This window comes from Pteropus vampyrus, unplaced genomic scaffold (assembly GCF_000151845.1).
Source record: "Pteropus vampyrus isolate Shadow unplaced genomic scaffold, Pvam_2.0 Scaffold18, whole genome shotgun sequence".
Classification (NCBI taxonomy): Eukaryota; Metazoa; Chordata; class Mammalia; order Chiroptera; family Pteropodidae; genus Pteropus; species Pteropus vampyrus.
In genome coordinates, this window is record NW_011888799.1 from 8,676,130 (window position 1) to 8,689,590 (window position 13,461).

Sequence of the window (13,461 nt, forward strand, 5' to 3'; positions counted from 1 at the left end):
AATTGGACAAGTAAAGGTAGTTTTTGGTTTTTCAGCCTTAGATTTATTCCGTTATCTTTCAGTAAATGACATTATTTAATTTTTAAGTTGCTATAAGTAAAGCTGGCCTATAAAAAGTTTATAAATGTTGATTCTCTTCTCCTGATGGCTATACTTTGAAACCTAATCCAAATCATATAGCATTACTGCTTATGAATTGTATTTTTATATTTTAGGATTCCTGATTGCTCTCTTTCAACACATTCATTATGAAGTCATTAGTAATACTTTTATTTTCTGGACTTATAACTGCTTGTAGAGGTAACTCTTCCTATAGTTTGCCACCGAAGTTACTACTGGTGTCCTTTGATGGCTTCAGAGCTGACTATCTACAGAACTATGAATTTCCTCATCTCCAGAATTTTATCAAGGAAGGTGTCTTGGTAGAACATGTTAAAAATGTTTTCATCACAAAAACATTTCCAAACCACTACAGTATTGTGACAGGCTTGTATGAAGAAAGCCATGGCATTGTGGCTAATTCTATGTATGATGTAATCACACAGAAACATTTTTCGGACTTTAATGACAAGGATCCTTTTTGGTGGAATGAGGCAGTCCCTATTTGGGTGACCAACCAGCTTCAGGAAAACAGATCAAGTGCTGCTGCTATGTGGCCTGGTACTGATGTACCCATTCACAATACCACACCTTCTTATTTTATGAATTATAGCTCCTCAGTGTCCTTTGAGGAGAGACTTAATAATATTACCATGTGGCTGAGCAATTCGAACCCACCAGTCACCTTCGCAACACTCTATTGGGAAGAACCAGATGCAAGTGGACATAAATATGGACCCGAAGATAAAGAAAACATGCTCAGAGTGTTGAAAGAAATAGATGACCTTATTGGTGACCTAGTCTACAAACTCAAGATGTTAGGATTGTGGGAAAATCTTAATGTGATTATTACAAGTGATCATGGGATGACCCAGTGCTCTAAGGACAGACTGATAAATTTGGATCTCTGCATTGACCATTCAGAATACACTCTTATAGATTTGACCCCAGTTGCTGCGATTCTTCCCAAAACAAGTAAGTAAACTTTTAGCCAAATGATATTTGAATGGGGCAGTCGGTTGAGAAGGGAGAGTTTTGTAAGAGAATGAGGTTCTGGCTTTTGTAGTTCAGGACCATACATTCTTATGCTTACATAGAGTGATAATATTTGTTTTTCCTCCCTAAATTACATATTTTTAAGCAGTTTAAGGTTTAGCTTCAAAGTGATTATTTCTTTGCTTTTTGATACATTTTGTAATTATTAACACTAATGGAAAAAGGAAATTTTTATGCTTGAAAAACATCTTGGATTTTTGTGATATACCTTTTGTCTACTGATCTTAGAATTAATATGTAATAGTTTATATTTATTTTAAGAAGCTAGATGTGAAAATTGTCCCCTGTGTACAAAAAGTCCATCAGGAATTAATAACAAAATGAAAAAAGAGAGAGGTGAATGCTTTGAAAAACTGTGTGGGGTGTGTGTGCGTGCATGTAAATGTCCCAACACTTATATGATTATTGCTCTTTTTTTAACAAAAGTGATTTAATACATGATATTGTTCAGTATTTTTTCTGGTTATTCTAGTTAGCAGTATTTTTTTTTTCCTTATCAGTCAACTGTGACTTTTTCCCTTTACTATTTCCTTTTGCTTCTAGATAAAACAGAGGTTTATAACAAACTAAAAAACTGTAGCTCTCACATGAATGTTTATCTCAAAGAGGACATTCCTGCCAGATTTCATTACCAGCATAATGATCGAATTCAGCCTCTTATTTTGGTTGCTGATGAAGGCTGGACATTTGTGCTAAATAAATCATCACTAAAGTGTAAGTATTAATTTAGGATATTTCTGTTGTGTCCTAGGGATAAATCATACGTTGTAACATTGTTCTGTTAACAGGGTACTTTGATGTAGAAATGTTGACACAGTATAATTAGTTCAATTTACAGCTAGATAATTGGTCTTTATTCGATTCTCAGGTTTTCATTTGATAGCAATTTATAGTACCCACAATTTTACCCTTAGATTAGAAGGTTGGGTGACCTCAAGGGTGAAGTGTAGTTTTATTAGCAGAACTGCAGTTACTCTCAGTGACTTTCAGGATCGGTTCTTTTGATTTGTAGAAAATGAAAGAGAAGGGAACAAAGAAATAAAAAAGAGAGAAATAAAATAAAAAGGGAGAGAGATTAACTAGTTCAAATTTCTCGTGTGTGTATATTTAAAAAAAAAAAAATGGCCAGGTAACTCTAAGCCTTTCCCCAGTGATGAAATCTTTACCTGAGTGTTACAGCTATTTAGAACATTGGGCAAGAATCAGAAAGTAAACAAAACTCTGAGTAAACGAAATGGATGTATAAAAATCTTTCCTACAACTAAAGGAATGTATAAGGGAGAGTTACTGGGTCTTCACTGATACAAGTTTATTTATCCATATATTACATTCAGTTTGAACACTTTTTTTTAAATCTGATTTTGCAGCCTTTAGCAGGAGTCAGAAAACTTTCTATGAAAGACCAGATAGTAAATATTTTAGATTTTGTGGGCCAGCTGGTCTGTGTCTCAACCATTCAATTCTGCCTTTAGAGTAGAAAAGCAGCCAGTAACAATATGTGTAAATAAATTAACAGGTGTGTTCCAATGAAACTTTGTTTATAAAAGCAGGCAAAGGGCTGATTTTAGCTAGGGGCCGTAGTCTGCAGATCCCTAATCTATAGCAATTCAGAAGCATAAAACAAGAATAAGACTAAGGATCAATGGAATTATGTATTGTTTATATTTGTTAAATATACCCATTGTTGAAAGCTTGGAAAATACAGAAAAGTTTAGAAAAGAGAACAAAAATTGTATCATGCCTCAATATAGAGGTACAGATAAATGTTAATTGTGGGAGTTTTTTCTTCTAATCTTTTTTTTCTATTACATATACTTGCATATTTTTACATTATTGAAATCATAATATTGATGTATAGTTATATTCTGCCTTTTATTACATTGGTCATATACATTTTATTATGAAATGTTTTAAACATACAATTACAGAATAATATAACAAATACTGATATAATCATCCCTCAGTCCCTGCACTTCATATGAAAGTAGGAGTTTATTAAATGCAAGTGGTGAACATTAAAAGGCAGTCCACGTTAAATGAATCTAAAATTTGAGAATCTAGTATTGGAGTTCTATCAGGGACCATCACATTTTTGAGTTAGATTTTTATTCACGTTACAAATTGGAGTCATCTGATTAGACTTCACATTCAATACAAGAATCCCATCTGTAACTTTCTCAGTTACCTGGCCAGATGTTGAGGTGTTCATTAACTGTCAAACCAGTTATCTAATTATATAATCTTCTTTCTTATCACAGGAGCAATTGACATAGGTAGGTCTGCAGATTTACTTCTTTGCCATTTACAGGTTTTAATCACTTCCACTCTCCCTAGTTATTCAGGACTCTCAGCTGGACCACTCTTTCTATCACTGGCGCTGTTTGTAGTGGGCTTTTGCAAACAGTGCTGGAGAAAAACAGATGAAGTAGGTGAGACTAGGACTGAATGATAAGTATATCAGATTGAGAAATAGCTTTAAAACCTGAGGTCATGACTGATTAGGAAAGGGAGTATGTATATGAAATAGAGAATGAAGAAATGAGTTGAAGAAAATAGAAAAATTGATTTCTGACCCCCATCTAGTTCAACTTATCAGAATTCTAATGAGTAGGAATTACACTGTTAAGACTCTAGTATATTTACACGTGAAGCAAGTTATTTTGTAATAGACTGATCTTATTTACTAATATTATTTTGTTCTTTTTCAGTAGGTGACCATGGTTATGATAATTCTTTGCCTAGTATGCATCCATTTCTCGCTGCCCACGGTCCTGCATTTCACAAAGGCTACAAACACAGCACAATTAACAATGTCGATATTTATCCAATGATGTGCCACATCCTGGGATTAAAACCACATCCCAATAATGGAACCTTTGGTCATACTAAGTGTTTATTAGTTGACCAGTGGTGCATTAAACTCCCAGAAGCCATTGGAATTGTTATTGGTGTGCTCTTGGTCTTAACCGCTCTAACGTTACTCATGATAATCATGCAGAATAAACTATCTGTACCCCAGCCATTTTCCCGACTTCAGCTGCAAGAAGATGACGATGATCCTTTAATTGAATAACATGTGCTGGGGTTTATACAAAGTGTCTATGCTTAGTCACAAACCCAAGGAAATACCCAAGGTGTTGTAAGTATGAAAAAATATACTTTGAAAGACAAAGACTTTACATCAAGCATGCTAAAATTATTGTTTTTTTTTTCCTTGTGTTTTGTTTTGGTGCTTTAGCTAATACAAAAAAATAAATAAATAAATAACAAAAACAAACCCTGACCATGGTTAACAATTGGTAGTAAATCATTAGTTAATACCAACTATTCTCTAACTAGAAACATTTGTTTAACAAAAATAGTGCCTCTGTCTTTTTTTCCTTTTGCAATGAAGATTTAACACATCTTTAGATGAAAATATACCAAACTTAAGTAGGCATGATTTTCTAATCAGTTTTTATATTTATAAATGAAACAATGGAATCTTTATGCAGTTAGTGGATTTTGTGTATCAGGGAGGAAAAGTTTCCTATATTTTTATATTTACCTTTAATAGAGGTTATATCCCAAGTAGGCCTTTGAGTTAGGAAATTTTCTGTGATGGTTAATAAAATCAGTTAAATAAGATCAGTTAAAAGATCTAGTATATAAAGATACTATTTTAAGAGACACTGTTATAAAAGACAAACTAACAAAGAATGTGGGTACAAAGCCTCTATCTTCTCCATTGTCTTTATTAAGACTCTTAAGCTGTTAAAGTCTCAAAACTTTTATTTTTTGAAGATTATTGCTAATAAGAAATTAAGAAAATAGAGAAAAGTACATTTTTCTATTTGTGCTGAATGCCTTTGTGTAAATTATTTAGTTGTGTATGGGCACAAATGTGCGTATGTATATGCATGTGCAGACTTTATATGACTTAGAGAAGGAGATCAGAGATGGACTGGACCGTAGGCAGGCTTTCACATTCCCATAGAACACAGCTCTCAGGAAAGGTTATATTTGGAGTTCATATTTTTTATCTTCTAATTCGTAAGTTGAAATCATAATTTTTAAAATTCTTTAATATTTGGTACCATTTTTAACTTTCTCATGTTGTTTATTGTAACCAAAGGTATCTGAGTGCTGCAGAAAAATTTATGACCTGATAACAAATCTGGTTTTGATCAGGTCAGAATGAGGAAGTGAGATTTTTATGTTCACCTTTGGGACTCATACCTTAAATTTAAAATAGAATTTAGTATCTTTTGATCTTTTCCATTATTCATATGTTACGTGGTAGGATAAAGTCTCAGCATGGCCTAACATTCCTTAGCCTGAGTGCCAGGTCATACCTTCTAATAATCAAAATTAACATGAAGAAACTGAGTTGTGGCAGACTAGATTGTATCTGTTAGAGGAAAAATTGGATTCACAAACTGTTCATTGGGACACGAGGCAAGCAGTTGATAATTGACATGGTGATCTTTAAAGTTTTGATGGTATAAAATAAATTAGGTAACTGTTTTGCAGATACAAAACTAATCTATAGTAAATACACAGCCAGTTAAATGTTGACTTTCTGTGATGGTTAAGAACAATAGTGCTATTCATTAGGTGTTTAATTCACCCTATTTGGGCATTGCTAATTTCCTAATCCTGGTATCTAATGCCTGTTGTATTTGGGGTTCTTGAGAAGTCTTTCCACATCCTGCATAAATAGTTCATGCTATTATTGGTCCTAAGTTGACCAATAATAAGAGCAGCATAGTAAATAAATGAAATAAAACCAATAGGACTAATTTTGCTTTTTGACAAATTTTATTTCTGATGTTTTTCCTCACATAAAACTTATCCTAAAGATTAATAGTTGATCTGAATGAAATAATAGAAATAATAGAAAAATTTCTTTCTACTTCAGTTGCCATTTAAAAAACAAAGAACATTCACATTTAAAGTAGTAAACATTTTTGAAATAGCAGGATATTTTATACTAGTTTCGAGTTTTAGCGACTGCATTAGTTTGGTGGTAATAAGTTTCAGAAGTCTGTACATGGCATCCAACCTGCAAGTGGATTTTATATAAGGTGGTTTAGGAAGGATGCCCTGTCAGTGTCTTAACCTTTGGAAAAAAGACATTTACCTATTTGTCTTGTCTTTCATTCTCAAAATGTTAACTTTAATTAAAATTGTAAATTTTATGTATATATTCATGGGACAAGAACAGTATTTAGTCGAGACATTTATATATTATTATACTGAACTTCGTGTAATTCATTTGTATCTTTAAAAGATTATCACTCTTAAAGCCAATGACTCCTCTAGTACACTGAGAAAATCTTTTAGTTAAGCTATCCTTTTACATTAAAGTTTTAGTGTACTTTGTTACATAATTAACTAATATGCTGCTGTGTTTTTGGCTCCAGGAAACATTTAATCATTTCTGACAATAGCACTCAAAGGTAATTGGAAAACTTTTTATTAAGCATTTTTTATTAATTCAGTGAGTGAATTCAGAATAACTACATTTACTTATTACATAGGGATAGTTCTGCTGCTGTCATTAATGTGCAAGTTCTTGTAAACAGCAATAGACTAAAGATTATTTCAGTTGCTGGGTATTATAGGCTTTGTGTTATTGTTCCATTAAGCTTGATATAAGAATTTAAAGATAAATTATTGGAACATTAAAGGACTAAAAATGCCTTTGCATTGTTCTTGGGTGTCTCCCTCTCTTGCCCATATCTGGTAAGCTTTAAGGATGATTGCATTTAATTCCTCTTATTTGGAGAGTTTTACTTTATTGTGAATACATAAAGCTACAAATGAAGGACAAAGATGAAATAGAAAGTATGTATTTATTGTCAATTCTTAATATAGTGTGTAAATAAAATTGATATGCGCGTGCTTTAAAAAAATTTGTGCCTTAAGTTAAAATAAAATATATTTTGATTGTATTGTTTGAATTCATGACTTTGTTTATGATTAAAAAACTTATATGAATAAAATCTACCAAAACATTTTTACTGTATTATTAAATATAGAATGCAACATTATTGAATATTTTTTTAATTTTTCACTTTCTTGCACAGTATACATACTGTGACAGATTTCGACATGACTTAGTAATACTGCAATAAGCATAAGCATTCATATAGATTTTTTTTAAAACCAGGATTATTTATAACATCTAACTGAATTTTTTAAACAGTGTATAAATATACAGTCCAGCATGATGATGACATCATTGGAAAGCCAGTATAAATTTTGTGGTGCTTCCAGAACTATAATTTATTGGATTACAGCAGAAAGGAAGAAATTTGTAAAAGCTGATTAGAAAACACTAAGGGTAAGGGAGGATTATAGTTTTAAACTCTGTTTTGCACATTGCCGTAACTGTTTAATGTCTGAGTGTAGATTCAACAAAGTTTCCTCTAGTAGAGCAGAGATTAATTCATTTCCTACTTTCACATTCAGTGAACCCTGCTAGAAACTGTGAGAAAACGAAAGAATAAAAGGCACTTCCTTTACTCTGGAAGAGAGTTCAGTAGCATTTCAAAAGTGACAAAACTTTATACCAACAAATTACTTATGTGTCTACTCATGGTTAAGCTCTTGCTGCATAGATCTTTAACTCCAGAACCATTTTCCAGGCCCTGTGCTTCAAGTTTGGATAACAGATTCACCTCTTTTTACCTACCATCTGGCCTTCTTGGTGCCTGTGCTTAGATGTCATTATATTCCCACACATGCACAAATTGCTTCAGAGAACATGTGAGAATCCAAATGAGCATATTGGGTCCTGGAGTCATGTAACACACACACTGATCATATATATACACACACACGTTTCCTAATGTGTATGTGTGTAGGCGGTTAGTGTCGAAACTGCTAGGTTCTGTGACTCATGTCTCATGGCCAAAGTAATCTGGCAAAGGTGGTCTTACCCAAAGGGCAAGCCAAACTGATGTGCAGACCATCTATCTTTTCACGTATCGTATACCTCCTTGACTTCTCAAATCTGATTTCAACTGTCAATAAACTGAATCTAGTGAGCTCATCTGCTGACAGCTCTGTAATGATGGTTAACAGATACATGTCTCTGGTTCAGATCTCCCTCCTATGTTAAAGGTCTGAATTGCCAGTGACCCAATCAGCATTCTTTTCGTATCTACCATGCTTAACTTCACTTTCATAGAGGTGATGGAAAGGATCAATAGAAATTAACCCCAAAATAATTCTAGACAATCCCAAATTACAAATATACATTTTTCTAAAAGAATTTTCCTAGAGGTCAGACCTAGACCCAGTAATATTGATTTACATGTTGTTTGAGTTGTCCACTGAGGAGAGTGAATACATTTTTAACAAAATTTCTGTGAAGGCTTTTATTTTTTTATTGTAAAAAGATATAGGAATTATGTTGCCAATAAAACGGTAGATATATAATTCAAACTTTTTTTCTAGAAAGCTGGACGAAACATAAAAGATCTGTGCTATGGCATTGAGGAATTACCAAGAAAGTGAAGAGTCAAGAGGGCGAGATTCAGAAGAAAGAAATCTGTAAAAGTGAGCCCCTAAAGGAATCTGAATTCTGGAAGAGGCATCTGAGAGGCTGAAAAGCTTAACTTAATCAAAGGCGGTGGGTGGGTGGAACGGGGGATAGAAAGAGAAAAAATAGGATGTAATGAAGACAAAAAAGAACATTTAAAAATCATAAGAGCCTACTTTATACTATTTGGCACAAGTGATTTTGAAAGTACAGATGAAATGGATAATTCCCTAGGAAAAATGTTGAACAAACTTGATTCCAGTAGAGAAGGAAAACTAAAACCAATTTCTGTATTAAAGATTGAGGAAGTTATAAACTATTGTGCAATAAGAGTATCAGGCCCAAAAAGACAATATAATCTTTTTTAGTGCCTCTATTGGGTTTGATTATTAATGTTACAGTTGCCTCATAAAACCAGTGTGTTAGAAAAAGAAATACATGAGTTTTTTAGGTGATTATAACATTGACATAAAACCCGTTAAAAACAGTACTAAAGAAACTACAGATAAAAGGATCGATATAAGAAGAGGACATAACCCTAGCAAACATGCATCAACATAGGAACACCTACATATATGAAGCAATTATTGACCAACATAAAGGGAGATATTGACAGTAATGCACTCGTAGCAGGAGACTTTAACACCCCATTGACACCAATGGACAGATCTTCCAGACAAAATCAAAAAGGAAACGGCAGCCTTAAATAACACTAGACCAGATGGGACCAATCTCAAAAAAAAAAGGAAAATCAACTGTGTCAATAGCTAAATAGAAATAGAATGAACATTCCAATTAAATGGCAGAGATTGTCAAATGGGATAGAAGAGCAAGATCCAACTATATGTAGTCTAGAGATACACACTTTAAATATAAAGGTGAATTGAAAACAAAATTATATGCCATGTAAACTGTCAGCTGGACTACCTATATTAATATCAGATAAAGTAGTCTTCAAGACAAAATTTCCAGAGATAAAGAGGGACATTTAACAACTATGAAAAGACCAATATATCAGGAAGAAAACAATTAGAAATCTTCACACCTAAAAAAAAAGAACATAAAAGTTTGTGAATCAGAAAGAGAGAACTAAAGAGAGAATTCATAATTGAAAAAACATAATTGAAAAATTTAGCACTTCTTTCTTAAGTAATTGATATAACAACTAGACCAAGAAAAAAAATCAGGATATAGAAGACCTGAGTGATCGTATCAACCAGATTGACATAAATGACATTTAGAGAAGATTATAGCCCCAGATTGCAGAAGACATGTTCTTTTCAAGTGCACATGGAATTAACACCAAGATAGATCATACTGAGGACCATAAAATAGGTCTCAGTAAGTAATCTCAAAAAATTGCAATCTTACAAAGTATATTTCTGACTGTAATGGAATTAAATTAGATTCAATAATAAGATTTAGAAAAACCTTAAATATTTGGAAGTTAAACAATATACTTCTAAATAGAAATCATAAAGCAAGTGAGAAAATAATATTGAACTGATATTGGTAATGAATTTCTAACATACCAAAGTCTGTACTACACAGCTAAGGCAGTACTTAGATGGAAATTTATAGCCTTGAATACCTGTCTTTGAGAGGAAGAAAGGTTCAAAATGATTTAAGCTGCTTCTTTAGGAAGCTAGTAAAAGATGGAGAAAATAATCCAAAGTGGGTGGAAGGAAGGAAATAATAAAGATAAAATTAGAATCAATGAAATGAAAAAGACAAATAGAGAAAATTAATAAAACCAAAATTTGTTTTTTTTAAAAAGAAGAAAAATGAAAAAGCCCCAAAAAAGAATAAGGAAAAAAAAAAGAGCTAGCACAAATTAGCAATATCAGTAATAAAAGGGACTATCACTACAGATCCTATATAATCAGAAAAATATTACAAGAATATTGTACCAATAAATTTGACAATTTGGATAAAATGTCAAATTCCTTGAAAAATATAACGTTGAAATTGTTACAAAATCAAATGAAAAATTTTAATAGTCATATCTATCACAAAAATGAATGTTATCAAAAACATCCCTACAAAGAAAACTCCAAATCCTGGTGGTTTCACTGATTAATTCTATAACACATTTAAGGAAGAAATTATTGTACACAAACTTTTATAGGAAATAGGAAAAAGAAACACATCCTAACTGGTTTTCCGAGGCCAGTATAACACTGGTACCAAAATCTGACAATGATATTAAAAGAAAATCATAGGCCAATATCCCTATGAACAAAAATTCCATAACAAAATATTATCTAATTGAATTCAGCAGTATTTCAAAAGTATAATACACATGAACAAGTGGAATTTATCCCAGGAGTACAACGTTAGTTTGATATTTGAAAATCAATCAACGTTATCTATCATATTAGTAGTGGAAAAAAAGAAATAGAAAAAAATGATTATGTTAATGTGAAAAAAAGCATTTGGCAAAATTCAACACCTATTATTCAAAACAAAACAAGTCACTGAATTTGGAATAGAAGGAAACTTCAAGCTGATATCTATCTATCTATCTATCTATCTATCTATCTATCTATACACACACACACACACAAACACACACATATGCATGCCACAAATTCCATCTAATAACTGAATTATATATTAAAATATCATAAACCTACACTCAATAGACTGGTGAAATATTAAATGTGTTTTCTCCTATAATCAGGAACAAGCAAGAATGACCACTCTAATCACTTCTATTTAACATTGCACTAAAAGTCCCAGCAAGTGCAAAGAGACAAGAAAAAGCATATAAGAATTCAAAAATAATAAAACTGTCAGATCCACAGATGACATGACATACATAGACAATCCAAAGGAATCAGATAAACTAGAAGTGAGCTTAACAAAATTGCTGGATATAAGCTCAATATGTAAAAATCAAGTGTATTTCTATATATTACCAGAAAACCGAAAATGAAAATTTAAAACTGGTATCATTTACACTGGTATCAACAAGCATGAAATCTCTAGAATGAAATCTAACAAAACATATGCAGAAAAATGTTACACAGGAAATTATAACATTGAGAGAAATTAAGACCAAAATAATGAAGGCTATATTATGTCTATAAGTTGGATGATTCAGTATTGTAAAGATGGCAATTCTCCTCAAATTGATCATGCATCTAAGCAATTCCAGCAGAGTTTTATTTTTCATGGAATTATAGAAGCTGACTCCAAATTTTGTAGAAATGTAAGGAGTCAAGACAATTGAGTAAAAATAAAATGATAGGACTTACTCTACCAGATGTCAAGAGCCATCATAAAGTTACAATAATTAAAACAGTATGCTGGTGACACAAGGATAGACAAATAGATGAACAGATTTGATGACCTTTGTTGAAATGATGAATACATACATATGTGGGTGTGTTAGACATGTCTTATATACCACCTCAAATCCATTCGACCCACCCCTTACTCCAATTTATCCTGGTTTAAACCAGCTTCCCACAGATGCAACCTAACAATGATTAGTCTCTTTCTTTCTGGCCCAGACACTATGACATTGGATGCCTGATATCACACTTGGCATTTGTGCATGTACTATTAGAAGTACTTGGAGTTAATATCCATGTGGGTTTGGAAGTGGATACATGCTTTGCTTCCTTCTTCCATTGCTCAGACAGTCAGTTCTGAGATACATTTCATAAGGTTCCTCTAAAGGCCCCGTGGGATTGAGCACCAGTCACTCATAACAGTGGCCAATTCTCTAACTTATATATGTATATGCTTTCTCTGCATCTCTCTTTCATGCTCTGTCCCTCATGCTTGCTTCTTGGGATCACTTCACAAATAAATTGCCTGCATAACAAGCCTTTGTCTCAGACTCTGATTTGGGGAAAACCCAGGTTAAACAGTAGATCCATATAATATATCTGACAAAAAATGTATACACATATACATCAAAAGACATGTAAAACAATGCTCATCACAGCATTACTTCTAGTAACATCAAACTGCAAATGATCCAAATATCCAAAAACAATACATAAATTGTGGTCTATTCACATAATTTCATGAAGCACTGAAAATAAACCACTGCTACACACAGAACATGGATGAATCTCACATAATCTTGAGAGAGAAAAAGCCAAACAAAATATATATACTGTATGATTCCGTTTAGATAAAATTTAAAAATAGAGGAAACTTCTATTGTGTTCCTAGTCAGGAAAGGGTTACCTGTAAGCAGGAGGGAGGAGGTAGTGACTGGGAAGAGTCTTAAAGGGGTCTTTCTGGTGTGCTGGTCATGTTCTATCTTCTATTTCTTTTCTAAAGTAAAGTTACCTGAATTTGCTCATTTATTAGTAATTGGCCACATTTACTATTTGTATACTTTCTGAATGTTTTACTTCAATAAAAAAGTTAAAATAACAATACATATTACGAAGAAACAGAACAAAAAATGCTTTGAAAAATAAAAACTTTAAATATGTAAAAAAAATTAAAGGGCTAAGCCTTGGAGATGGAGTATCTCAAATGGTGTAACAGAAAGAAGAGCTAGAAGATACTGAGATGAACAATCAACCAATTCAGAAGTTTCAACATCCAACTAATAGGCACGCCAAAAAGGGTAAACAGAAAAAGGATTTAAGGAAAATATAAACTAAAATAAACTATGAGAACTTGTTAGACTAAAAAAGATATGAGCATTTAAAATGAAAGGGAACCATGAGTGACAAATGGGGTATCTCTCTTAGTGTAAAATTTCAGGGAACTGAGGATTTAAAAACATATGTTATTGGAGTGGG

General features: G+C 32.5%; 1 protein-coding gene across 1 annotated transcript in view; it reads left to right on the forward strand.

Moving 5' to 3' along the window:
- ENPP4 (ectonucleotide pyrophosphatase/phosphodiesterase 4) overlaps nt 1-7,156 on the forward strand; it is a 15,707-nt gene extending 8,551 nt beyond the window's left edge. Inside the window, exons 2-4 of the mRNA XM_011354768.2 lie at nt 216-1,074; nt 1,699-1,869; nt 3,864-7,156. Coding sequence (XP_011353070.1) covers nt 249-1,074; nt 1,699-1,869; nt 3,864-4,228 — 1,362 coding nt within the window. The 5' untranslated portion in view covers nt 216-248 and the 3' untranslated portion in view covers nt 4,229-7,156. The remainder of the gene's footprint in view (nt 1-215; nt 1,075-1,698; nt 1,870-3,863) is intronic.
- Nucleotides 7,157-13,461: the final 6,305 nt, after the last annotated feature.